Raw genomic sequence first — 26,922 nt, 5'->3', positions numbered from 1 at the left:
AACGGCTACTCTAGCTCATATTCTAATGTCCCCCTGTCACCATCACAGGTACTCACACATGCTCTGGTTTATTCCAGACAACATGTGCTTAAACCTGCCTCTGCCATCAATGGACGGCAGAGACACATTCTCTCAGTCATATGCTTGTCTCAGTCTTGTTAGGGCCTCTTCCCCGCTCCACGCCTGCCCCCCAAAGGTCCAGTGAAAGCAGCTTCTAAGTGGATCTGCTGGGCCGGTCACATTCACGGTGGAGAGGTCAGCCCAGAAGGTGGTGTGACGTTTTTTAGATCTCAAAGGAGTCATCTTGATAGATTTTCTCAGGAGACCTAAGATGATCATGGTGCTTATTATGAAGAAATTTTACGAAAGAATTGATGAGAACAAGGCTAGGAAAGTCACACCAAGGAATTCCCCCCTCCCCCAACAGTTCATTTTTTGAAGACAGCTACGGCTTGCCTGCAGTCATTTTGTTGGAGTTGTTCCCCAAAAGCAAAGCACATGGCACGGGAACACGATTCGAGTCCCTTGAGAATGCCAAAGCTGTCGTGTGGTAAATCAAAGACCACGGACGGCTTAAACTCCTGATGACCCTATAGGACAGAGTAGACCCTATGAGATGTACGGAGACATCCTCATCCTAATCAGAGCAGCTGATGATGACTTTGAACTTCTGACCTTGTGGTTGGCATCTCAGTGAGTAGCCCGCTAGGCCACCAGGACACCACAGAAAGGTTAGGGAGATGGAAACAGACTTCAGAAGTGTCCAGACGTAGATGAGGTAGATGTGTTTGAGAAATAATAGTTTTCAGGTTTTGAGATGTTTGTCTAATAAGGTTTCTGTGATGTAGCAATGCTTTGGGACTCACCCTCATCCTTCATATAATCAAAAGGCTCCCTGGTGGCACATCTCTAACGGAAAGGTCAGCGGTTCTAACCCACCAGCCGCTACACAGGAGAACGATGCGGCAGTCTGCTTCTGTAAAGCCACAGCCCTGGAAACTCTACGGCTGGAGGGGGCTGTTCTCCTCGGTCTTAGGTGGTCCCTCTGAGTTGGCAGGGACTCCAGAGCAGTGGGTGCAGGTGGAAGAGAAAAAACTCTTCTCCACTGCTCCAGAAGACAATTAGAATTAGTCCCCGAGGGAGAGAGTTACTGATATGTACAGTGGGAACCAGGTATAAATATCCATTCTAAGTGAGTTGTTCTTGGACTATATGTATTTTTTTCACTAATTCACACATTTGTATGCCATACACAGCCAAACCTGGTGATACAAAGATGAATAAGACATTGCTGCGAGGAGGCATAGGGCTTAATGAACAACATGATGTTAGACTGTGATAGGTGTTATCAATAATGGGGCTGTGTAAATTTCTATTTCAACTTGTTGTCTTTTTGCCTTTTAAACTTATCAGTGATGTATGTATGGATTGTGATAAGAGTTGTACGAGCCCCCAATAAAATGATTACAAAAAAACTTATCAGCAATGACTTTCATACTAATATGTTTATGCTAAGCATTTGGTACCTATATCATACTGTGGTAGGCTTTGCAATAAATATGTAATCCCAGCACTTAGGAGGGAAAAGCAAAGTTACTCTTTTGGGAGATAATTTCCCTCAAGCCTGCTGCTAATAAATTGATGGTCACGTGCCAGTCATTTGAGGGATCCAGGCTCACAGCTCTCTTCTTCTGTGTTTTATTCTGTTGTTTCCTAAACGGAGGAAGAGGATTTGTATTGGTTCTGTCAAGATTTAAATTGATGAAAAAATGACTTGTGCCTGTGAAGACAGTTTTAGATAGGGATTTGCTGCCTGGGATCAGCTGTCAGGAGCCAGCCACTCTGAGAGGTGTCGAGCTTTGTTGTGTATGTCTTTCTTTGTATGAAATCCTGGATCGGTCAGTCTATAGAAATAGTAATTGGATCAATCGTTTCTTAGGAGTGTGGCAAGGGGAGGATGGGAGAAATTGGGAAGCTAATGGGAGGTTGGGAGAAAATGGGAAGAAAGAAGACAATGTTCTAAAATTGATTGTGATGATTGTTCAACTCTGCAATATGTGTAAACCACTGAAATGTGTATGTGAATATATGTCAATAAAACTGAAGAAAAAACAAAAAGTAGGAAGCCCTCTGGAGCATGAGACCTACAACAGACTAGAAGCTTGGGGTGGGGGGGGGGAGAAAAAGTGTCACTCTACAAACCACTGTATACCCTTTATTGTCATGATTTACTAGAAACTGATTATTCACCTATTCTTTTTTAAACAGATGGAGCATTTTTCCTTACAGGTGCTTGCTGACCCCCTGATAGAAGTCTGTATGTACAGGGTACTAAGCAAACAGGGCAACACTTCTGAGAAGGGGAAGAAAGAAAGGCGCTGGAGGAAGGGAGAGAATGCGAGAGTCACTTTCTCAAAGCAGGTGTAGACAAGTAGAGCTGAGTTTTGAAAGGTAAAATTTCTGCTGAGAGGTCAGATATTCAAGCAACAATGGTGAGATGGGCATGCAATAAACGATGAAAACTGGGCAACGTCAAGATGGGCTTTCATGTAGAAAGAACTGGCCAGCTGTTTGTTCATGCCTGGGGGCCCTCCTAATTCTAACAATGCTGGTGTCATCAGACCCGGAAAGTCAGCATGTGCTGCAACCTGGACCCCAAACCGATGGTCTGGTACCCAGTCAGAGTTTACAGCTAGCTAGTCTTGGCATCCAGTTAGGGACTCATGGACTAAAGTCTCATGAAATTTAATATCATGATTAAAGATCCTTTTTAGAAATAGGAGATATTAAAAAAAAGTTTGATTGAACATATATTTCTAAGACTAGCTAAGCTCACATAGATCCAGAGTCTGATTTAATTCTTAAGTGATTCACTCCCGATTTAGGCTCCAGTATTAGAGAATTCCATCCCTTCATTCGCAATTCACTTGCGGCCTGTCTGGCCGTCTTTGAATTGCCACATATAATTCGATGTAGCCCTGACTGCCAACATCATAAAGTGAAAACAGGTAGAAAAAAATCTGTTGAAGAGTTTAAAAACCCATTTCAACATCATTCTGCCTTTACTGAAACATTTTTGTAATGGGGTTGCAAGTCTGGCCAACTGCTCTGAGTTGAAATGGCCCAAGTAAAAATTTATTGTATGCTGAGAGACTCATATAATGGACTGAACTGGTTAATGTATTATTCTAAGGAACTTGAGTGATCCTGAGTTTTAAACATCTTTAAAGAAAATCAACTTTTGATTATGAATTGGATGAAAGCGAGCAAAGCAAATCAGTTTTCCATGCAGTGAACCGCACACCTTTTGTTTCATGTCTTTGACTTTAATCTCCTCAAAGTAATATTACTCATCCCATTTCTACCTTTTTCCTATTTTCATTCTTCTTTCTTCCCTGACCCTTCCTGCTTTCTTAATTTTCCCCTTGGGCAAATACTTTCTTCTTCTTTTTATACATCATTTTATTGGTGGCTCTTACAGCTCTCATAATAATCCATACATCAATTGTATTGAGCACATGTATACATATGTTGCAGTCATTTCCAAAACATTTTCTTTCTACTTGAGCTCTTGGTATCAGCTACTCATTTTTTTCCCCCTTCTGTTTTTAAACCTTCGAAAAATGCTTCCCTTTATCTCAAATGGTTGACTATTCTAAGAAGTGCATCCTTCCCCAATTGAGCCGCTGGCTTGAGTTCATTTCCGGGTATCGGAGGTTCTATCAGTCTCTATCCAGCCTGGTCTGGTCTCTCTGGTGGTTTTGAGCTTGGTTCTATCCAGGACCTTCAATCATGGCCCCTTTCAGAGTGGTGGGCTGTGGAAGCTGGGCACCATCTAGTTCTTGAGGTCTCAAGAGTTGTGGATGCTGAGTTTCCCGTGGGCCACTAGCCTTTTGGACTAATTGTTTTCGTGCATCTTTGATTTTCTTCCCTCTTCTTTGTTTTGGATGGGGCGAGACCAATAGTTGCCACTTAGATGGTCACTTACAAGCTATTAAGACCCTGGTTGTTACTTGCTAGAGTAAGATGTAGAACATTTTCTCTGTGGACTCTGTTCTGCCTTTTGAACTCTGTGTCTCCTGACACTGTGGTCCTGGGCTCCAGGCCCGGTAACACCAGTTGTTTTTAGAGAGCAAAAAACTTCATTGTTCCTTGATAGTTCCCAGCAGATGTGGTGGTCTCCCTTTTTGCCTCCATCTTCTAATGCGGAACAAAACCAGCCCTCCATTACTTGAGATAAACGACCAGCAAATTATAATAGGGCAAGTGAACAGCATTTATGGAAAGCATTTCCTATGGTACTACTTGTGATTTTTTTCTTGGTCAGCTGTGTTCCCACAAATTTCAATATACCAATTGTGTCACCATGTATTTGACTACCAAATGAAGGATTGTGCTTGCTTGTGAAGAAAAAAAAACCCCAACCAGCTCTGGATAGGACTGCAGTTTACCTTGTTATCACTGCTTTTCTCAGTACAGGGCGGGCAGATCAGATACCTGTCATCACAAAACTAATGACATTTCAGAAATGAACAAGCGTGTTTTACAAATACACACAATTGCTTTCAGTCAGAATTGACTGTGGCTAATTAGTTTGGTTTGATTTTGATAAACATAAGAAAATATACTTTTCACTGTTTTTACAATATTGTGTGGTTTTATTTTTAGTTATTGTATCATATTCCATTAAATTTTATCATCTACTATAATAAATAATACTGCAGTGAACATCTTTGGCTTATAGTGCCCCCCTTATTTTTGGACTGTTTCTTTAGGATATGTTCTCAGAGATAGGATTACTTTGTTTTTATTTCAAAAGTAGGATCTAATATAAGAAAATGTGATTTTAATTTCTTATTTAAATGGTCTTAGAGAATTTTATATTTGCTAATGTGAACAACACAGTAGATGGAAATTGATGTTATCATTTAGAGAATTACAGTAGTTTATGAATCCTGGGGCTTGAATTTATATTAATTACTAGGGTAATTAAGGGCCTTCTGTGTATGTATATAAATATGTATATGTGTGCGTGTGAATATATATATCTTGTGAAAGCTGGAACCTGTGTAAAGCAGAAACCAGTCAGGGAATGGAAACCCAACTCCATCCCATTATTAGCAAGTAGCCAGACTGCACCTGTCAAAGTGGGAGGGAACTTGCTTTTGGGGAACACTTCTAGCACCATTAGGGGCACTTCATATAGGTCCCAAGGAGCGAGTCAAGGTTTGCAGTCTTGCAGTAAGCATGATGAAAAATATACCAGAACCATGAGAGACCACTTTCTACTGCGTTACGGAATCGAATGGCAGGACAAACTGCTCACATGGCGGTGATGAGGCGTTGCAGGGTGTTTTAAAAGGATACCCACAACTCATGAACTCACTGCAATGGTGGCAGGAGCTGTGTGAAACGGTTGCTGTGGTACATGCAGTACATACCACCGTTACGATCTTTACATTGGTTTACATTTCCCCGGACGGAGAATGAGTCCATGGTTGTGTGAAAGACACGCTTTCAGTTTCTGCAGTAGACTTTTGTAGAACTGATGGTAGTGAAAGACAAAATAGACTCCAAGTCAAAGCCAAAGTCACTGTCATTGAGTCAATCCTGACTCAAAGCAACCTTATGGACAGAGGAGAGCGGCCTCAGTGGGTTGTAATATTTTTTAAAAACAGTTTTATTGGCACTTAACTCACTTATCACGCAATTCAATAGATCAGTCATATCCAGAAGAGTTGTACAATCGTGACCACATCCATTTTAGAACACTTTCTCACCCCACTCCCCTTGGTTATGAGTTGTGTAATCACCATCAGTTCTAGTGCTCCCTTCCCACTCCTGCATACATGATTTGCTCCCCACCCCACCCCCTCACTCTCCCTATCTCCCACTACCTCCCCCTACCTCCCCTGTAAGCCCTCACATCATTTCTCGTCCCTATGCATCTTACTCCTTCTGTGCTTCACAACCTGGAAAACCCAACAGAAACAACATAAAGCTGTCAGGATAAAATAAAAAGAATACAAAGATAACAATACAAATAATGAATATGAAAGGGAAGGCCACTGTGAATATTTAAAAGGCCAGGGAAGAAATGTTTTGTCATGGAACTCACAAGAAGTACTTGCACTTAAAGAATTTCAGGTCAAGAGGGAGGTCAACCAACCAGCTATCAAGTTCAATCCAGGAGGGTGCAAACCTTTATGGGAGCAAGACAGCCTCATCTTTGTTCTGTGGAGCTGCTAGTGGGTTCAAACTACTGAATTAGAGGTTAGCAGCCCACCAGGTCACCTACTGCGCCACTAGGGCTCTTCTTTTTCTCTATGTAAAGAGAACATTTATGAAGTCGTACATGGGACAAGGACAAGATAGCCACAGAGACATTTCATGTGCATGAGGGAGGTCACTAGCCCGAGCCAAGGTTGGCTGAGGCACAGAGCTTTACCATGGACATGAGCGGTTGAAGGAAGCTGTCACCCAACACAGGTGGCGGCAGGTCAGTGCATCGTGGTTATCCGTGGCACACCCACAGTGAGGTGGGAGGGGCAGTTACTCTTACTAAAAATAAAAAAATTCCGGACTAGGCAGTTCATCTGCGAGTTTTTCCAAATTGTCACAGATCACACCAAAACCTTCCCAAGGTGGGGGGAGAAAAGGGGAACCAATCGCTGTGATCGATGTATAACCCCCACCCAGGGTGATGAATAATAGAAACATGGGTGAAGGGAGACAGCGGACGGTGTAAGATATGAAAATAACAATCTTTTATCATTTATCAAGGGTTTATGAGGGTGGGAAGGGGGGAGGGAAGGGAAAAAAATAAGCCGAAACCATGGGCTCCAGTAGGAAGAAAATGTTTTGAAAAGAACATTTTGTACAACTTATGTACAAAAGTGCTTGACACAATGGATGTGTGGATTGTTACAAGAGTTGTAAAAGCCCCCAATAAAATGATTTAAAAAAACAACAAAACTTTCCCAATATATTCACTGGAAAAATTCATGTTGGGCCCATACATTCAAACCCATCTTGTTTAAGGATCAACCGTGCTATATTCCTGACCACTTGATTTCTGCTCCTCCTGACTACCGAGCACCACACCACTGCCTGGTGTGTGTTAGGCATTCTCTCCCAGATGGAAATAAATGGGCTAATGTTAAATATTGGAGACTTTTCAAAGTCAGGTTTGACCAGCAAAGAATAGTTTGCCTACCTGTATTATGTATTAGACTTTCCAGAATGACTATTGTTATATTAGTTTCAAACACAGATGTCAAGGATGATAAACATATATATTTTTAAAACACACACATGCACATATGAAGGCTGCAAGTTACTTTCCAGTGTCCCCTCCCTTTCTTGGGGCGATGTCAGAGTTATCACCAATGTGCAGTGTGTAACCCTTCTGATTAAGGGTGATGGGGAGCTTCCTTTTCTTGAAATAGCTTCCCCTTTCATTACATTTTAATTTTAATTAAAATTAATATTTTAATTAAAATGTTACTTTTTCTAAAAGTCTTTTATCTTCCTGGTCAGGGACATTTATTGGGAACTGTGGTCTTAGAAGAGGATATGAGACATCATTTAATATTCATAAGTACCAGAATAGAGCCTCTATAGCTGACTTACTAAAACCCCAAGGTGTACTGTGTTTATCAAGTGGCTTTAGACCATGACCTTCAAACTTCAGAATTCACAACAGGGCAGCATAGCGAACGCATAGCGAACAGTCTCAGTTTTCATAGGGGTTATGAAAGTGGATAATGCCGGGTAGCCTAATGGAGTTCTGAAAGCATAGTGTGCTTTGGGTATTGCTAAATCAATAGACATAACCGTCACTTAAGTGTGTATATTATATGATGCGTGGTTAATTATAAAATCATTTCAGAATATTTGTCTTCTCAGTGGAATGCTAAAAATACAACTGCAGTGCTTGTAAAAATAGAATTGTTAGAAAAATTGGGAGTGTATTATATGCCGCCACCACCACCCCACCCCACCCCCCGCTTCCCAACTAATCTTAATATTGGGAGTTAGCTACAGATTCTGTTATACATATAATATTATGAACCATGAAATGGCATTTTTCAAAAGCACTTATGTTTGCGATTGATAATAAAATGTTCTTCAGTCCATGAGTCCCATAAAAGCCTATCTTGAATATTTTAAAAGTTTTGCTTCATCTTGCATAAGTAGACGATCAGTGTGCTACTCGGTAAAAATGTATAATTGTGTCAGGAGGGGGAGAAGTTTATTTGAGTGGAAGGACACAAAAGAGCCAGGACTGGAAAATAGAGTTGAATGCTGCAAAACTCTCTATGTGGTTAAGTGTTCTTAACTGGGCAGGGGATGCATTAAAAGTTTTGTGATTTTCACATCATTGAAAAATATCTCAATAATCTTTAGTAACTGATAGCAATAATGGATATTGGTTACTTTTTTTGTAGCTTAAAAAAGAACAAAAGAGGCAGCCTAGGAGCTCTCTTGGGTAAAGTTCCAGCTTTACGGCAGATGAAAACGTCATGTTTAAAGGAACTTGAGTCAGCTGCGGCTGTCTGAAGAATAATGTGAAGGGTCATTTGTGTTTGGTGAACCCAGATAAAAGGGTGGAGAAATGCAGTTCTTTATGACTTGATGGTGTAGGACACTTAATGAGGTTATTTGCTTAATCCTGTTGGTAGTAAAAGCTACGTAAAAATATCCTTATTTCTTTTTCTTAATATGATTTTCATTAAACCTTTACCCAGTGATACCTAGTTGAATACAGCTGTCAGTTGGCCCGGTGTTTTATTTTCAAAATGACCAGACAGTAAAATTGACCTTTTGGAGTGGGGGGGGGGGAGTGCAGAGTTCTATGAACTTTAGTGCATGTGTAGATAACCACCACTGCAGTTAGGATCCAAAATCAGTCCTTCACTTCCAAAGATTCCTTACGGTGATCCATGTTTCCTTGCCTTAATGGAGAGTTGGTGTATTTCCCCCCAAAAGTCACATACATGGAGTCACACTGAAGATGACCATTTGAGATGAGGTGTTTTCACCCAATAAGATGCCATTAAGATTCATTGAAGTTATTGTATATCAGTAGTTATTTTAACATTATTGTTTAATTATTCTTATTACTAAGCAGTTGTAACGGAGCCACAGTGGATTAAACATGGGGCTGCTACCAGGAGGTGAAAGGTTTAAACCCAGCAACCTCTCCCTGGGAGCAAGATCAGGCTATCTGCTCCTGTAAGGACTGACAGGCCCGGAAACCCTGGGGAGCAGTTCTACTCTGTTCTGTAGGGTCACCGTGAATAAGGATTGACCTCAGGGCAACAGATCGGGTCTGAAGTGGTTAGTCAAAATGTTATGGCATTTGTAATCATTTCCGATCTGATCAATTGACATGGAATTTTGAGTTGAATAATAAAAGAAAGAAACAAACTTTATTTTCAAGTTATTTCAAGGCGAGGGCTGTATGTAGCTAAGTGGTTATAATAGTGGGCTGCTAACCTCAAGCTCAGTAGTTCGATTCTACCACTTGCTGTGAGGGAAAAAGATGAGGCTTTCTGCTCCTGTAAAGATTCACAGATTTGGAAACCCGAAAGAGCAGTTCTACTCTGTCCTGTGGGATCTCGGGGAGTCCTCCTCGACTTGATGGCACTGATTTTGTTTCTGGTTTGATGACCTTTTTTAATGTCAGTGCCAAAGACAAGGCAGGCTTTTTCTTGGCTCTGGCTCCAAGCATCTTCCCACCCTGACTCTTTGAGCTTTTGAGAACCAGACAGTGACCCTGGTGATCTGTCTTCATGAGCTTGCTCCCAGATGCCTCCCGGTCTCTGCTCACGGCAGCCTGTTCATTCTCAGCCAGTGACGCTGATGCGCATCAAGTCTGGGCAGCATCGGTTTAGTGTGCTGCTGCACCGAGAGCTGGCTCCTTCTGAATGGATTGAAGATGTAAGGGTTTATTTTTCTCCAACTGCTGAGAATCTAGAGACGGGGAGTGGGGGGGGCTTTTAATAACTGTATATTTTGGCAAGAAAATAGTGGGCTGATTCCTCTACAAACAGGAGCTGATAAGTGCCGCGCCATCAATTGAATGATGAGTTCAAAGTAGTGAGACTGGAGAGGTCTTTATAATTACAGAGCAATAAATGACCTATCACTAAACATGTTCTATTTTCACCGACAATCCACTTAATAATAGAAGTGAAAGCAACGTTACGTTTGTAATTCGAGAGCCTTTAATAAAGCTTTCTACCGTATTAAGAAAGAAGCTACTTAAATTAACATCTGACTTTCATCCTGCATTATATTCGTTTATGATTTGGGTTCTCTCAATTAGGTCTAATGCCCATTTTAATTGACACATTGGCAGAAATACCAAGGGAGAGCAATTCGTCATCCGTAAATCTCTGGTGTTGCAGGACCTGTTTCCATCGTTGGGTTGCAATGCCAAGATCTTGGGCGGGGACTGTGGGGGCATCGCCCTGCCCACGTGTGCCTCTAGCGGTGACTGTGGGGAAAGCAGCGCAGGCCTTCTAACGACCGCCCACTCTGCTCTTCCTTCCCCCAGATTTTAACCTTCGAGACCAAGAACCCAACGGAACTGGCAGAACGCCTGCGCGCCGTGTGTGGCAATCAGAGCAATGCCTACGCCCGCTTGCTTGAATACCGCCTGAACGCCCTGCGCGGACTGTGGAATGCCCAGCGGCAGCTGGCCCTGGAAGAGCAGCACGAGAGGGAGAGCTCGGGTGACGAAGAGACTCTGGCCCTGCTCAAACGCCAGGGCTTGTTGCAGCAGCCCGAGCAAGCCCCCTTTACCTCCCGGGTGGGGCTCCTGCTGGTCTTCCCCCTCATCCAGTCCCAGAGCAGAACAGACCCCTCTCTCTGTAACATCACTGCCGAGGTGCTATTGAACTGCCTTCGCGACTGCCAGCCCTTGAGCCTGACCAAGGAGCCGGCTGACTGTCTCAATGGAATTGAAACCTTGCTGTGCTCTTGGCTCGAGGAGACTTCCGACGCCGGCCGACACATCCCACATAAGCAAAAGGAAAACGCAGCTGCAGCCCTGGTGGCTCTGGCCTGTGCCAGGTAAGGACAGTCGGATGTGCAGCTTGGTTGAGACTCTCGACCGCTGTACCTGGGTCTGGATGAGTGAAGGCAGCAGCAAGCGTCTGATAGGCGTCTTAACAAGGCCCTTTGTTTGCTCTCTTGAATGCCACTGGGGCCGGGACAATGCCTGAGATACGTTCTCCAACACTCGGCACCAGTGGCTGAGCTGGAACCATGCTAACAGCTTAAAAGGAAGCCCAGCCCTTGCCACAGTCTCCTTGGCCCTAGGAGCATCCGGGCTGTAGTCAGGATGTCAGCAGGGATGTTGTACCTATTGCTTCAGGGAGGACAGTCAGAAGGTCTGTGGAGTTTCCCCCTTTTTGTCATGTCTCTATAAGGAGAGCAGCAACCAGTTGGTGGCTGATTCCTCACCTGGTCCATCTCAGTCTTTGCAGCCCCTTTCTGGACCCTGATGCTTGCCTCCATCAATGCAATAGAAGGATCTCTCTCTGTTTCTCCAAATGCACACACACACTCACGCACACTCAGTATTATGCTGTCCTTTTTGTACACGTTGATGTCATTGATGCGCTCGCTGTCACTAAGAAATGGGCCTGGCATTGCTTTTCCAAGAAAGGATGTGTATCATCTCCTCCCTCAGTAACCTGTGTGATCACTGGCACTAGGTTTTCTTTAAGCCAATCAGGAGCGTCCTCTAGAGGCCCATTGGGACCATGGTCGGACCAGGGTCACTAGTTTGCCCCTCTCCACTTCAAGCTTTTCTTTGGGTTGCTCTTGTTTTCAGCAGAGTGTATGTGGAAGAACTCTTCTTGGAGGTTCATGACGTTCTTAGCCAGAAGGCTTTCCCTGTGTTTTTCTCTGTGTGGGTTCAAGGACAACCAGATAGTTGAACCTCAAGCTGTTTCTCAGGTACAACGGCGCCAGTACTTACTGTTGGGTTCTTTGCCCTGAGCCAATTGTCACGGCCTCCTTTTAAGTCTCTGAAGGGGGTAGCTGCCTGTGGACATCCTGACTGTGAACTTGGTTCTGGAGACATCGTGGTACTGGCATAGGGTTCCCTATGAAGGCTTTCCTTGGAATTTACAAGGGTGCTTCCAAAAGTTCGGGGAACAATGGAATTGAAAGACAGTGGGATCTCCCCACAAACTTTTTGAAGCCCCTTTGTCTTTGTGTTTAGCATCTGCAGAAGCCAAATTTGAGCCCTAAAAAGATTTGTTATTAAGGCAAACATCCCCTTTAGAGAATTCGCTTTCAGATGGGTCTATTTTCAGGCAGACTTAGGGTGTTAGGAAGAATCATTAACTCTTGTCTCCAACATTTGAAGTTTTAAAATACGGGATTATAGTACTCACTTTCTGATTATGCCCCCCAATTCCGTCTGTAACACAGGTAATTGTAATTGTTTCATGCACTTGAGATTCAAAATTCAGAAATGGTGAAATGAATATTTTTATTTCCCCCCCAGAGATCCCCCCGCCCTTACAGTGAATGCTAACACCTTGGTTTGGACTTAGTTTACTCCAGAAATTATCTTTTCAGTGTTGGATGATCCCTCTAGTGAAGTTACTAGGGCTAAATTATGGTTGTGGTTGATGGTCTTTTCCCACAAATTACTATAAAGACATTCACTTACTCATTTAACCAAAATGTTCATATTGACCGATCATCTAGCTGTTAGGGATCTACTGACTCATGTCGTGGTCTCCACCCTGATGGCGCTGAATCGTGGACAGACTCAGGGTCGCTCACACTGCCAGCAGTCTTTGTTCACTCCCCACGTATGAGGCATTCTTCTCGGCAGTAGCGATACAGCTGACAGCAGGACAGGTCACTGTCTCTGATGTCAGAGTTCACAGCAGCGTATGGGAGGTGGATGACAAGAACAAGGGAGTAACCCCCCTAAATAGATTTTTCCCCAAAGCTATATATTAAAAAAAATTTTGTTTACACAAAAGAACCTTATCACCTTCAAAATACTCTCCATTGCACTTAATACATTTGTCAAATCCATGATTTCATTCTTGGAAACATGTTTCAAACTCCGGATGGCTGGATGGCTGATGGCACCTCCCTCGTTTTTTTTCTTCACCTCTTCTAAGTCATCAAATCGCTGTCCTTTCATGTCCCTCTTCATTCATAGAAACAAAAAGAAGTCACAGAGAGCAAGGTCAGGTGAGTAAAGTGCATGGGGAAGGAAAGGCATACTATTTTTGCCAAAAACTGAGATGGTGGTGTGAGCAAGTGCATTGTCATGGTGACAAGACCAGTCTCCCATCTGCCACAAATCAGTCCTTTTTTGTCGTACACTGTTTTACATAATCTTTTCAGAACCTCTAAATAGAAAGCTTGAGTAACAGTCTGACTTGGTTATGAGTGAACTCCAAATGCACTAAGAGTCTGTCAACATTTTGACATTTCACCTTTTTTGAAATGAGAAAAGCACTCATACACTTGAATTTTTCCCATAGCACTGTCCTTGTAAGCTGTGTTCAACATCACAACAGTTTCTGCAGCACCCCCCATCCCCCACCCCCACCCGCCAAGCAGGAAACAACTGCTTGCTGCTCTCTTAAGTCAACCATCACCAAAAAAAAGGTTCGAGAAAAAGCATGTTTTAAAAAAAATTCATTGTGACCAGAGAGAACCTTCCCAGGCGACGCCACTGGGTGCACTAACTCAGAGCGAGTTGCTTGATGCTTGCCTAGTGGGGAAAATGCGTACTGTGAAAGCTCCACTCCAACAACACGATTGTGGGGGATCCCCTCGTATGTGTGTTGGATCATTTGGGGAAGGGGTAAACACCCCAAAGCAAAGCAAAGGAATTTGTGATAAATAATGAGGGGGTGGTGCTGGTGCTGGTGCTGGTGCTGGTAGAGCATGAAGAATGGCAGCATTAGCCAGAGCGACAGGGGCAGCCTGGTTGGAGAGTGACGTTGGAAGTAAGGCCTGGATGGTGAGAAATTGCCAACCAGGCAAATAAGCTGAGAACAGCAAAGCGGGCAGGCCAGCTGGAACGTGATGAGTGACCAGAGAGAGGGATAAGAGATGCATCCCAGATCCTGTGGGGCCTAAGAGTCATGGTGGGAGTTTAGATTTTACTCTTCAAATCTGATGCGCTCTCTCAGGTAGTCTGATACCGTGCAGTTAGCTAATGGTTTGAAACTTCCCAGCATGCCCTGACCTTCATTGGAGCCTGGCTGGGCCCCCGGGCTGGTATCTCTCTTGGGAGGACGAAGAAGCAGAATTCCCTGGGAGTTAAATGACCGACTGAGCTGGTGTAGCGGGGAGTGCAGAGCCAGGTGTAAGTGCCCTGGCTCCCAGCTTTGCTTCTCTCCCCTCAACCCCGCCTCCCTGCCTTCCAGGCTCTCTGGTTTTGCTTCTCGGAACACACGAGATGGTAAAGGGCCAATTAAGAGGAGGACCGTTCCATCCAGTGTTAGGTATTCCATTTCTTGTGGGGTTTCGGTACATGATACCTTGTGATTAAAGCTTTGGCCAAGAGAGTCAGGCAGCAACCCTGAGTCAGCCCATCTGATGCAGGTGATCATTTAGTCCAGGGAAGATTCCTCGGGTGGTTTATGCTTGGGACCTGGCCAGGTAAGCCTTGTGCATCTAAAAAGCACCTTCTTTTAGATCCTGCTGACCTTATCGCGAACTTCCCAGAGGCTCCAGGCTTGGGAAGCAAAGGATAACGATGGTGCCGTGGTGAGCCCTGTAAGCGGGAGGTGAAGATGCCCACAGCAGGCGGACACCGAAGGGGGAAGCTTTTGCCACAGGACATTAGCTGTTTAAATGTGCTGCTTTGGGTCATCTTTGATGTGATGGGGTATAATCAGATGTGATGTTTAATCAATCACCGGAACAAAGATAATTAGATGTGGTTTTTTTTGTTTTTTTTAATTAGATGTTTTTTATCAAGCCTTGAAAGATACATTTTAAAATACCATATATACTCATGCATAAGCCGATTTCAGCACATTTTTAATGCAGTTTTTGTGGTGCATGTAGGTGCCTCGGCTGATATTAGGGTCGGCTTATACTGGAGTATGTATAGTAGTCTCGTGCTGGGAAATCTCTCCTTTAGATTTAGAGGATGTCTTGGTGATGAGGCAAAAAACCAAGCCACAATTCCTGTGCCTTTAAGTCCATTCTGACTCACAGTGACCACAGAGGGCACATAAGAACTTCCCCTGGCGGCCGTCCAGCCTTATAGGAGGAGACAGTCTCCTCTTTGTCCTGCAGAGAGGCGGGTAGTTTCAAACTGCTGACCCTGGCAGTAGGCAGTCCAGCATGGAACCCACTACACCACCAGGGCTCTTGAAGGCAGTGTCCAGACATCAGAGCCAGGTGCCCTTTCTGCTGGAGATGTAGGTTTTTGCCTTCTGTGTCAGGGGAACATGGTTCACCTTTACAAAGCCTGGAAAACAGCCTAAGAGGTACGGTGCCAAGGATACGATAATTTTCCACATGATGGTGCTAGACAGGAGTCGGGTATATTTTGTACAGTGCATAGTCTGATGGGCATAAGGACATGTCCACAGTTTAGACTGTTCATGTAATTAATACAAATAACATTAGTAACCTAAATCATTTGACTGTCTGTGATTTTCTATTCTCTTTTTTGTTTGCTTGTTTGTTTTTAGGGGATCATTGAAAACGTTCGTTCATACAGTGCATCTATTACAGAAACAGACGGATGTAGGGTCCCTGCCTGTAGCTGATGTCTTATATAGGTAAGTTGTCCCTGGAGGGCAGTTTTGCACCAAAGACTCTTGTAGTCAGTAGGTGACTGAACTGGGATGTAGTGCTGAACCGGGGAAACCTGAGTTATGAAACGTCCTGTTGATATTTTAACCAATATGTTAATGAGTATATTATAATCACAAATTTTGTGTCATTTTTCCATTCCTTCAAAATATTTCTTGAACATGTTATTTTTCATTTTATTAATTTTTTTTAAAAAGACAGTGGCTCGAAATGAATGTTTATTGTAACATCCGTGATAATAATATATTGAGGTGTGAAGAAGAAAGTGAAAATCGTTTGTAACAATTGTGTGACGTGGACGGAGGACTAATAAAACTGCTACAAAAGGGGAACCGGTCTTTGGGAAGGATGGTTCATGACCTCACTGCCAGAGATGATGATTCTGAATGTTTGGATAGATGTGCTTCTCAGTCCTGACACATCACACGCGTGCTGTCTATGAGGGGGCTTCACAGGCTCATGGGAAAATGTGCATTATCTTTTCATCCCATTTTTTCACAACATTTTTAAAGCTCCCTTGAATAGAGATGGCAATTACACACACATTATAATTATAGCTCTGCTGAAAAAATAATACTAATTTTTTTAGATATGCTAATTTTTAAAATCGTTTTATTAGGGGCTTATACAACTCTTATCGCGATCCATACATATATCAATTGTACAAAGCACATTTGTGCATTCATTACCCTCATCATTCTCATTTCCCCCTCCCTCCTCTCTACCCCCTCCCTCATGAGCCCTTGATAATTTATAAATTATTATTTTGTCATATCTTGCCCTGTCCAACGTCTCCGTTCACCCACTTTCCTGTTGTCTGTCCCCCAGGGAGGAGGTTATATGTAGATCCTTGTAATCAGTTCCCCCTTTCCAGCCCACCTTCCCTCCACCCTCCCGGTATTGCTACTCACACCACTGGTCCTGAAGGGATCATCCGCCCTGGATTCCCTGTGCTAATTTTTATATTAACTGTATATCAGGGAAATGTATGATCTACATGTCATATGTAATTACAACTCTGTGTGTGTGTGTATTTTAGACAACTGTAAAAATTTTAAAGTTTTGTAGTCTTTTTACTTCAAATATTTTGTTAACGCCCTTGCAGACGTCTAAGGTGTTCTGTCAGAGCTCTCGGTCTTGTGCTCTCGGAAGCGGTGGGGACTTGCACGCTCCTGCCGAAGGAGACGGTCTGAGAGAGAGGCTCTGTGATTCTTCTCTCTCTAGGCTGCTGCTCTTGGAAGGGGGCCCTGGCTCGCCTTCCTGTCTGCTGGGTGGCAAACACCTCGTATCCTGGGGCTATGAAGACATGCTGCCCGCACCAGATAGCAACCCTGCCTCCAGTTCTGAAAATAAAGGTAATGCAAGGGTCTTTTGTTCGGAGAGACGTATTAAAGATGTAAAGAGGAGGGTTTTAGGTCGTTGTCACAAAGGACATGGATCTGTGTGTTCCTTTTAATGAAAAGCACACCGTTCTTATACAGTGTGCTCATTGTCCATGTTCTCAGGAAAAGGATAAAAGCGGATACTCTGGGAGGTAAGAAAACAGGTCTTACAATAGAAAGGAACGGTATCACCCATCTACTCCTGCCAAGGGGCATGCCTCACTTAAATTGCCTTCTGGGCATGGCCGCCTTAAGTTGAAAGTTACTATCCGCTCCTAAGAAAATCAGGTCTGAAAATGTAAAAGCAAGAAAAGAAAACCAGATCTGATACTCTTTCTTTTCGTCATTTAATTGCTGAGATGTGTTTACACGGTCCCACCATAGCTCAGGTCACTGTTTCACACGCCTCTCAGTGAGCATGGCAGGGGCTCTCATAATTGCCCTCTCCGTCTCAGGGCAGAATGTCCATCCCCTCAGGGTGGCAGCAGGCCCACAGCACCCGGAAGCTCTGCCCCATATGGTAGGGGCGGGGGGTGGTGGGGGGTCACTCCTGCCCTCCCCAGGAGAGTTGTGGGCTTCCCAGAAATCCACCGTGCTCCCAGACTTGTCTATGATCGTCATCATATCATTAAATATTGCCAGTGAAATGGGCATGCCAACACACACACACACACACACCGCCTCCTTTATAAAAGGCAAATGCTTTGGAAAGACCCCACGTAGGTCAGTAGCTAAGAAAATCGACATTGTTGCAGGGTGGCATTGAGAGCCCCTTCTGTCCAGTCCTCCCCGGTTAGGTCCCACCCCCAGTGGAGGCAGCTGAAGGCCATAGAGCTCCATCTTCACAATAGGCCACCCTGTGCCTTTTCACAATCCACTTGCCCGCCCGCCCACCCGCCCTCGCAGTCAGTCCTGTGAGACTGCAGAGAGGACTAGGCCAGACTTTGTGGAGAGGATTCATGCCCTGTCCAGCCCCCATGAAGGCCTCACATTGTACCAGGTTCAAATATCCATTCTCAGGCAAAACGCATACCTCTTTCATTGTCTCTCTCTTCTACGCCACCCAAGGTGACAGACACCACCACATCCGGTGAGTGGACTGTGAATGTACCTTCACGGTCATCATGTGACCTGAACGCTCACTCTGGAGGACTAATTCTTTGGAATATGTGTTAGCCAACCATGTGCTACCTCACATGGAGAGATACTGTTTATTTCAGCTTGGGGAAGACTCGGCGAAGGGGGAATACTTGCTATTTTTATAAAGAAGAAACAGCCTCCCTTTCTACTCTGTTGCTGCAGAAATGAGAATTAGGGTGTCTAGATGGAAAAGCGGCATTCAGCCCAGGTGTATATCCACCTGCCTGTCCCCCCCGGTTCCGAGACACGGACCTCCTGTAGGCCAACCAGTGTCAGGCGTGGGACCTTCGTTATCTCACTGAGGCAGCGCAGTAACCTTTCAAGTAAACGTCGCTGTACTCATCTCCCAGATGAACAAGCCGAAGCTCAGAGGTCCAAGGTCACCCGTAAGGACCCAAGGCAGCAGAAAGCTCGTGTCTCCCTTCCCCACTAGCTCATCACTGACAACAGTTCTGTGTGCTTCCACAGTCCCGGTTAGAAGGAGGGATGCTGGCTGGTGTTTTTCTCTTCAAAAAAGAAATAAGACATGTCTGGCTCGCCTACTGAGCGCCATCGCCGACCTCTTTGCCCGCGCCTGGCCCTTGATCCCTTGCGCACTGGAGGTGTTGCTTTTGGGATTTCTGAACCCGCTTCCCCGAAAGGCACATTGACACATACTTTAGACGTGGGAGACGATCTGTCCCTCAACCGCCCGAAGCCTTTGTCATTAGGAAAGGCATGCTTGCACACACGTGAGAACGAGCATGTGGGTGCTCACCTGTGGAAACTGCTTGCAGATGCTGACCTGGGACGCTGCCTCACAGCAGACGGTCTGTACCTGTACACAACCAACTCGGTGGGGAGAGGAGTGAGCAAACTGGGCTCTGGATTACACGGTACTCTCAGGTCAGTTGCGTGGCGCTTGCCGAAGGACTCTCCTGAGCCTTTCCTCTGTGAAGAAAAGACCTTGGGGCGCAGACTGGCTAGTGGCCCAGAGATTAGTGAGACAATTCGGAATGAAATCGCCCCAAGCTCCTGGTTCATCTCCTAGTGTCCCCTTCCCTCTCCCTCATGCTCTCTGACTGGGTTTGAGCCCCATGTCCATCCCAGCAGCCTTGGGTGGCACCGGCAGGTCTTGTTTCCAGTCAGACCCTGCTCCAAGATCCGAATTCCCCTGAGAACATCCCTGACTCATCCAGGCTGAGCAGTAGACATTTTTCTAGTTAAATCTTTTGGCCCTTGGATTCAGAGTTCGTTTCCGTTGAGATCTAAGACCTGTAATTGCTACCAAAGAAACCACAGTTTGAGATCCAGGTTATCTAGTTAGTTAGGCTGACCCCCACCCCCATCCCCCAAAGTTTTCTCCTCTCTAATTAGTTGTTTGACATTTATTATTTGAAAAAAATTTTTTTAACGAAAGAAATGTAGTATTGGCTGTGGTTTGTCAGCCTGAATGTTAAGGTAATATGCTCACAGCCCTGTAGGTGCCCTGCCTCCGGTGGTCACTTTTCCCGGTGTGGCAGGGGATTCTGTTCGTTCTGTTGCAGGCATAGGGCTGCAGCTGAGCCCATGTCCCCCTTCTCTTCCGCAGAGGCTTCGTGTACTGCCGGAACGAGGAGCTGGAGCCCGGGTGGGTGGCTTTTGGCAGCGGCAGTCTCCTTCACCGGCCTGTGTCTTTTGATAACAAGCCTCACTCCCTTTTCCAGGTCATTGACCAGAATACGCTTCAGGTAAGCAGAAAGGGGCAGCATTGTCCTTTGTATTTTGGATCCAGCAGGTAGGGAGCGAGTGCAGGCACTGTCTTTCATGTTTTGGATCCCTGTGGAAGGGAAGGCTCCGCCATCAGCAGAGGCAACACTTCGGGTGGTAGGCTTTGCCTGCCTGAGCGGCCTCTTTCTCCTCTTCATCGTTTCAGTGTTGGGATTCTTCCCCAGTGTCTTGGACTGAGCACTCTCCAAGTGACTAAGGCCAACAACAACAACAACCACAATTCATGTGTTTGGTGCTGCAGTGCTGCTACCCCAGAAATACCAAAGTGGGCGAGTTCTGCATACAGAAATCAAGTTGTTCCCCGTGGACGAGACGGGCAGTCCGAATTCCGGGTGACAGCTCAGGGCGGGTGGTGCCGCCTTCAGCCTTCATGTCTGATCAGGAGCCCTGGAGGCCCAGTCACGAACTTTAATTTGTTATCACGCATGAAAAGCAACAGCCACCTCCTCCAAGGGACGAGATGGTATAAGCAGATACTAGCCGGTTATTTATTATTGCCATTTTGTTTTGTTTTGTTTTGTTTTTCCTGTTTCACCCGATCTATTTTGGGATGGCCTGGAGGCTTTCTGTGCCCATACAAGTTTACGGTCTCAGAAACCCACAGCAAGGTTCTGCTCTGTCCTGGAGGCTCACGATGAGTCAGGATGCCTGGACGGCTGTGAGATTGTTGTGTGTCGCTGCCCTAATCAATAGGTTCCGAGCAGCCGTTCAGTGGACGGGGAGCTTTGAGATCAGTTCAGAATAAAATAACCATGTGAGGGATTAAGTGGGCCCTTTAGTGTTCTGTGTGACAGCGCTGGCTCCATTATCCTGAAAGTACCCACTCCCTGCCATATCCTAGAGACCATTCGTTCTAGAATCTGCTCTGCTCATCTTTGTATCCCTAGCACCCAATATCTCATGACAGTGACTACCCCTTATCAGTCCCTCCCACTGTAGCGGGGCCCGGCCAACGCAATTTCCAGACACTCCCTATCTGTGGCGTGTGAGTGTGGTGGGCTCATCTTACAGGTCAAGCAGTTAAGGCTAGGCCCATTGTAAGTATTCCACTCGTTTATTGTGGAATCAATGAATACAACCAAGAGGTCACATCACTTGTCCAAGCCCACACAGCCGACTAGCAGAGCCAGACCTCGAACCAGTGGTTCTCAGCTTGAGTTGAGCTGAATGGTGAGAGCCAATATCTGTGGAGTGAGAACCCGGAGGGGTTCCAGGGAATAAATGGGATACTTTCTTTTCTTTTTTTAAGCAAAAGGGAAGAAATTTATTGGAGCCCCTACAGAAAACCCTAGAGGGGCCCAGCATCCCCTACTGAGTAGGCATACCCAGGCAAAGGGTCACACCGTTCACTGTACCCCCATGTCCCAGAGGGACTCCCCTTGAGCCGAGCCCTAAAGCCCCAACACTGGCTGGGGGTGGGGAAGTGCTGGCCCCTCCGGGATACTTCCCTTTCTTTTTCCTGTCCCTCACCTGGGCCTTTGCTTAGAGAACAGAGTGGTGTTCATTGTCTCTCCAGAGCTCGGAATAGATGCTCTGTGGTTATTGAGTGAGTAAAATGAAAGAATCAAATCACCGATGCCCAGTTGGCTTGATTCCTCATTACGAAAGCATGCAAATAAGAAATGTCTTCTTGTGTGCTTTTTTGGAATAGAAGTATTAAGCCTAGGAGTTAGACAGATGTCAAATTTGGGGCCGTGGTTGACATTTGAAACAATGTGTTTACATTAGTCGCATCTATGCGGCTATGAAAAATTGACATTGTCCAAGACACCAGTAGGTAGGCCACTAACCAGATGGGTCCAGTGGGAGCAATGTGAGGTGCACTGGGGCCAATCAGCGACTGTCACACTGTTGACACAAATTCCCGACACTACCAGTTCCCAGTGTGATGCCAGCAACCCAATGAGTGTTTATGTTTGAGGCAGACAAAGCACATCTGGACTGGGTGAAACGAAAACTCACTGCCATCGAGTCAGTGCCGACTCAGCACCCTGTCGGCCAGGGTAGAAACGCCCTGTGAGTTTCCAGGAAAAGAAAGCCTCCTCCTTCTCCCTGGAAGCAGGAGGTAGTTTCAAACCGCAGGCCTTGTGGTTAGTGATCCGACTCGTGACCACGACAGCCCCGGAGCGCCTCAGGAACGCGTCAGAGGTGGCTCCCTGGGAGAGCTGGAGAATGCAGAGGGTCCTTCCTGCCCCAGGAGGGCATCTGACCTCTGATGGCTTTTAGTTTAGGTTTCCGGCTCTTGACTTGCTGGTTTTTAGAAAACCTCATCAGCTGTTTTCCTTCCTTCTCAGTTTCTCTTATTTTAAGCGATCCCTGGCTGTAGGAATCCGTATGTAGCTGCACATTTAGTGGGGAATGATGCAAAATGAATTCATTATACTGAAAATGAAGGCTCTTGAGGTTGGGAAATGTGTGTCTTCCTGACTGCTGTCAGGAACTGGTGTTTGCCTTCTCCCCCCACGGTGGACATGTGATTTCAGTAATGAGCCCCCACCTGCCTCCATTTCTCTCTGATGTCACCTGCCTTCCTTCTTCCTCTTTTCTGCCCTCTGTCTCATAGATATATCATTTTTGCCAGCAAACCTCTACCTTTCACTCCGTGTTTAATTCATTTTTTTAGTCAACTTTGAATTAGGTCTGAATTACATGCCAGGGATCTAAAGGTGAATAAGATACAGTTCATACCTCTCAAATATAATTAGTGGCTTTCGATGTTATTTACTAAGGACTTCTCAGAGAGTACTGTTTCTCTAAAACTTTGTGTTTGTAGCCAATGTGAGATGCACACATGCATAGCAGATTCAACATGTTAAGCTAATGCTTTTTTTCTTTTTCTTTTTTAATTGTTTTATTAGGGACTCATACGACTCTTATCACAATCCATACATACATCAGTTGTGTAAAGCACATTGTACATTCATTGCCCTCGTCACTCTCAAAACATTTGCTCTCCACTTAAGCCCCTGGCATCAGCTCCTCATTTTTGCCCCTCACTCCCCGCTCCCCCCGCAAATGCTTTTTTTCTATGTAAAATATAATTTGAGCTTATCTCAAGGATCTTTTTATCAGCTTCTTGACAATTTTTATGTTATTGTCCACTATGTGAATGCTGATCGTTTTGCCATATAACGTGTGTGGAGACAAAGATCGGTCTATTGTAACCGGGAAGCCTGGTGAACTGTCTCATCTTGGAACTGAACTGCCTTGACGGACTCCCTCCGAATCCCCTGTGGCGCTGACATTTCCCTCTCGCACGTGCAGGTGTGTCAGGTGGTGCCAATGCCGGCCAATCACCTCCCTGTAGGCAGCACCATGAGCACGGTGCACCTTTCTTCAGATGGCACGTACTTCTATTGGATCTGGTCGCCCGCCAGTCTGAATGAGAAGACGCCTAAGGGACACTCTGTCTTCATGGACATCTTTGAGCTCGGGGTAGGTGTAGCTTTCTCACTGTCTTCGCCGAAATGTGTTTATTTGCCTCCTCCTTCTGTGGGTTTACAAAGGACCTCAGACTTAGGTCCTCGTCCCGGACGAGTGGAGGCTGTGTCGCGTGTGGTCCCTTAGTCCTTTGGGTTTTGATTGTCTTCCTTCATTTTTGCTCCGGACTGGAAGCAACCTGGAGTTGTTGCTCGGTGGCTGACCCAAGCTTGTAAGAGCCCATCACCACTCACCAGAATAGGATGGAGAACTTTAGTGTGGGCTCTGTTATGTCCATTGACCTTGGTATCCCTGCTAATATTTCTTATGGTATTGTGTTTTTCTTTAACGTTATTTTGCTTATCTTTGTGACATAGTTAAGCATTTATTTCTGGTTCGTAAACTCTAGCTGGGCTCTCCTGCTTCCCCTTTGTAGTAAGATAGCGATAGTACTATTTCCTGTCCTTCGGCGTGAAGAAAGCTAAAGTTAGAGGCCCATGCTCAGGGCAATCCCGAGAGGAAGAGGGATGATTTGCCCACATAAAACCTCTAAGTCTTAGGAATTGGCCGAATCGGATATGGTGGAGGGCCATCGTGCTGTGGGTTAAACACTGAAAGCTTATATCAGAACCAGCCCCCCCCCCCTTCCTGATGCACTTAGCGCGTGCAGTCAGATCCAGGCTACCCTGGCAGAAGACTGGACCCTTGTTTGCTGAAGGAGCAGAATGACCCAGAGACCTCTGCATGCGGGTGTTTGAGGCACGTCTGAGGAAGAGACGTGCTCTCCGGCCCATGTCCACGGAACCCCTGAGGAAGGCTGCACTGGTGAAAAGGGAGCAGACCAGAAGACCCCCAGAGCTTTGAGGGGCTGTGGGTCTGTGTGAGGGGGAGGGGTAGATGAAACAAGACAGGTCTGTCTTTGTAATCAGTAAAGTCTTGGTGGGTAGATAGGAAGCTCGCTATGCTGGTCTCTCCCTCCTTTGTTCGTTTTTGACTCTCTAATTTGTGATTTGGGTGACAGTCTACAAAGCCGCTTGGTTTTCCACTCAGCAGTCCATGCACATTTTGATTGTGACACTGACTGCAATCCCCACACGGTCACAGCACTCCTTCCGCGCCCTCCCTGTGAGTCCCATTTCCTTCGCGCCTTCTGTCTGAGCTTTCAACTCAACAGCAACCCATCAACGCGACCCTGCACCAAGGCCACCCTTTTGATCTTGTGTGGTTGTTTGCTCTAAGACTCCCTGGTTTTCTCAGGGTACTGTATGTACTCGAGTAGAAGCAGAGCTTGTTTGTTTGTTCGTTTAAAATACTTGTATTGGGGGCTCTTACATCTCTTATCACCATCCACACCTTCCTCCAGTGTGTCAAGCACATTTGCACATATGCCGCCATCATCCTTTTCAAAGCATTCTCTTCCCACTTGAGCCCCTGATACAGCTCCCCATTTCTTCCCCTCCTCCCCCGCCATGGTAAGTTATAGATGATCATTCCTACACCTTACATCGTCCTCCCTCGTCCTTCACCCACGTTTCTGTTCTTCGTCCCCCTGGGTTGATTAAGCAGAGCTTTTCAGCACATTTTTTAATGCAGTTTTTGTAGTAAAATTAGGTGCCTCAGCTGATATTCGGGTCAGCTTATACTCGAGTATATTCGGTAAGTTTAAATTTTCGCCTAGTACAGTCACCTGCCCTTATGTCTTATTTTTTTTAAGTTTTTCTTCAAAGGGAAAAATTTTTTTAATTAAAAAAGAAGAGAAAAATAAGGACAGCCGACCGAGGCTCCCTAGACAAAATTGGAACATCTCCAAGATTTAAAAATAAGAAACAAGTCAGAGGCGGCGGCGGGGGCGGCAGCTCACTAAAGAGACAGACGCAGCCCTCCCAGGCCGTCCGGCACCCGCGAGGCTGGAGGGGGCGCAGTGAAACCCAGACGGCCGTCAGGAAGAAGGACAGTGAGAACACGGAAGAGCGTCTGGAAGTGGAAAGTGCGGAGGGCCGGGACGAGGAAAGGATGTCTCGCAGAAAGCAGGACAAACAGATGAGGAACAGTAGACAGCAGGAAAGAGGAAAAACAATCCCGGAAGGCTTATGATGAGGCGTCTCCACCAGAGGACAGGAAAAGTAAAGAGGATGTGACCAAAGAGCACGTTCAGACCAAACGTTAGTGGGCCCACTGGGCACCTGGCACAGAGAAATGAAAAATGTCCACCCCGCAGCGCGACAAATGTCCCCACGTTTCACGTGACCACCAGGCCTAAAGGGAGGGCTCTCTGAAACTTCCAGAGAAGGCAACCTCCTGCCAATGGGGAGGCATTCGAGGACCCCGGTGGTTTTAATGTCGACGCTGGATGAGGAGGGAAGAGCACTTTCAAAACTCGGAGAGAAGTGGATTTCCGGCGTAGAGCTAGATCTGTAGTCAACTCCAATACCAAGCAAGTGTGGTTTGCAGAGACTTTGGGTTATGGAGTTATACAAGTATACCCACAGACCCATGCCTGGCAGGGAGGAAGTCGAGCAACTAAAATTAGCCTCTGCCACCAACTGGAAGGCAGTGTTGGGGAGGGAGAGTCAGCTCTTGCTAAGAGAGCAACGTCTGAGTCATTTTGGGGAGTCAGTCCAGTCAACCAGCGGTAAAGCAAGGTGAGGGAGAGAGTTAGACACTTGCGTCTAAGATGATATGAGCGGAGGCCAAGGGCTTTTTGTGAATTCCCCTTGTAACGAGGATAATGGCTCGGGCAGTGGAAAGTGGCGAGGCTGGTGCAGGACTCGGCAGGGTTGCGCTCTGGCGTGTGTATGGTGGCTATGGGTGGGAGCTGACTCTGGCTCCCAACAACCACAATGACACTGTGGTTATATAAGAAACGGCCCGTGATTGTAGACATGTCGAGGGGAGGAGGATCGGAAATAATGGGATTTCAGTGAGCCAAAGCTGGTGTGGCAACATCAGAATAATCCTTGAATCTGGAGTCTCTCTTTCTGTCAATGCTTGAAATTTTCTTCATAAAAATAATACAGTAAAAAAATCATCACAGGTTGCTAATTTAACACCTTCTAAAATGCTAACTTGGGAGGCTTAACTCAGATACTGGATAATGCCTGTGGTACGGCTATAGAACAAAACACTGTAGCCATTGAAAAGTACGAGGTAGCTGTGCATCTATTGACGTAGATTGGCTGTACTTCACAGTGTAGCTTGGAAATCAAGCTGAAAACACTCTTTACTCCCAGCTGGGTGATCAAAGTTGGGTTGGGGAGGCATGCTTTCTAAAATTGTTGTTCTACTTAACAACTTTCGCCTTCCGATGGATCATACACTATAGCACACACACACAGAGTGTGGATCCTTCACTATAGCACACGCACAGAGGGCGGATCATTCACTATAGCACACACACAGA

At 45.6% G+C, this 26,922-nt stretch overlaps 2 protein-coding genes across 2 annotated transcripts in view; both read left to right on the top strand.

Moving 5' to 3' along the window:
* RPL6 (ribosomal protein L6) overlaps positions 1–11,086 on the top strand; it is an 83,049-nt gene extending 71,963 nt beyond the window's left edge. Inside the window, exons 8-9 of the mRNA XM_045296693.1 lie at positions 9,856–9,945; positions 10,565–11,086. Coding sequence (XP_045152628.1) covers positions 9,856–9,945; positions 10,565–11,086 — 612 coding nt within the window. The remainder of the gene's footprint in view (positions 1–9,855; positions 9,946–10,564) is intronic.
* The window catches only part of HECTD4 (HECT domain E3 ubiquitin protein ligase 4), a 112,988-nt gene continuing 96,634 nt past the window's right edge, over positions 10,569–26,922 (top strand). The window contains exons 1-6 of the mRNA XM_045296692.1: positions 10,569–11,082; positions 15,708–15,797; positions 17,056–17,186; positions 19,130–19,238; positions 19,924–20,062; positions 23,367–23,537. Coding sequence (XP_045152627.1) covers positions 17,138–17,186; positions 19,130–19,238; positions 19,924–20,062; positions 23,367–23,537 — 468 coding nt within the window. The 5' untranslated portion in view covers positions 10,569–11,082; positions 15,708–15,797; positions 17,056–17,137. The remainder of the gene's footprint in view (positions 11,083–15,707; positions 15,798–17,055; positions 17,187–19,129; positions 19,239–19,923; positions 20,063–23,366; positions 23,538–26,922) is intronic.

The sequence above is a fragment of the Echinops telfairi genome, unplaced genomic scaffold, assembly GCF_000313985.2.
Source record: "Echinops telfairi isolate 266 unplaced genomic scaffold, ASM31398v2 ScPeMD7_7412;HRSCAF=8450, whole genome shotgun sequence".
NCBI lineage: Eukaryota > Metazoa > Chordata > Mammalia > Afrosoricida > Tenrecidae > Echinops > Echinops telfairi.
Note: the sequence above shows the minus strand (reverse complement) of the source record. Positions and strands in the feature narration are given on the sequence as shown.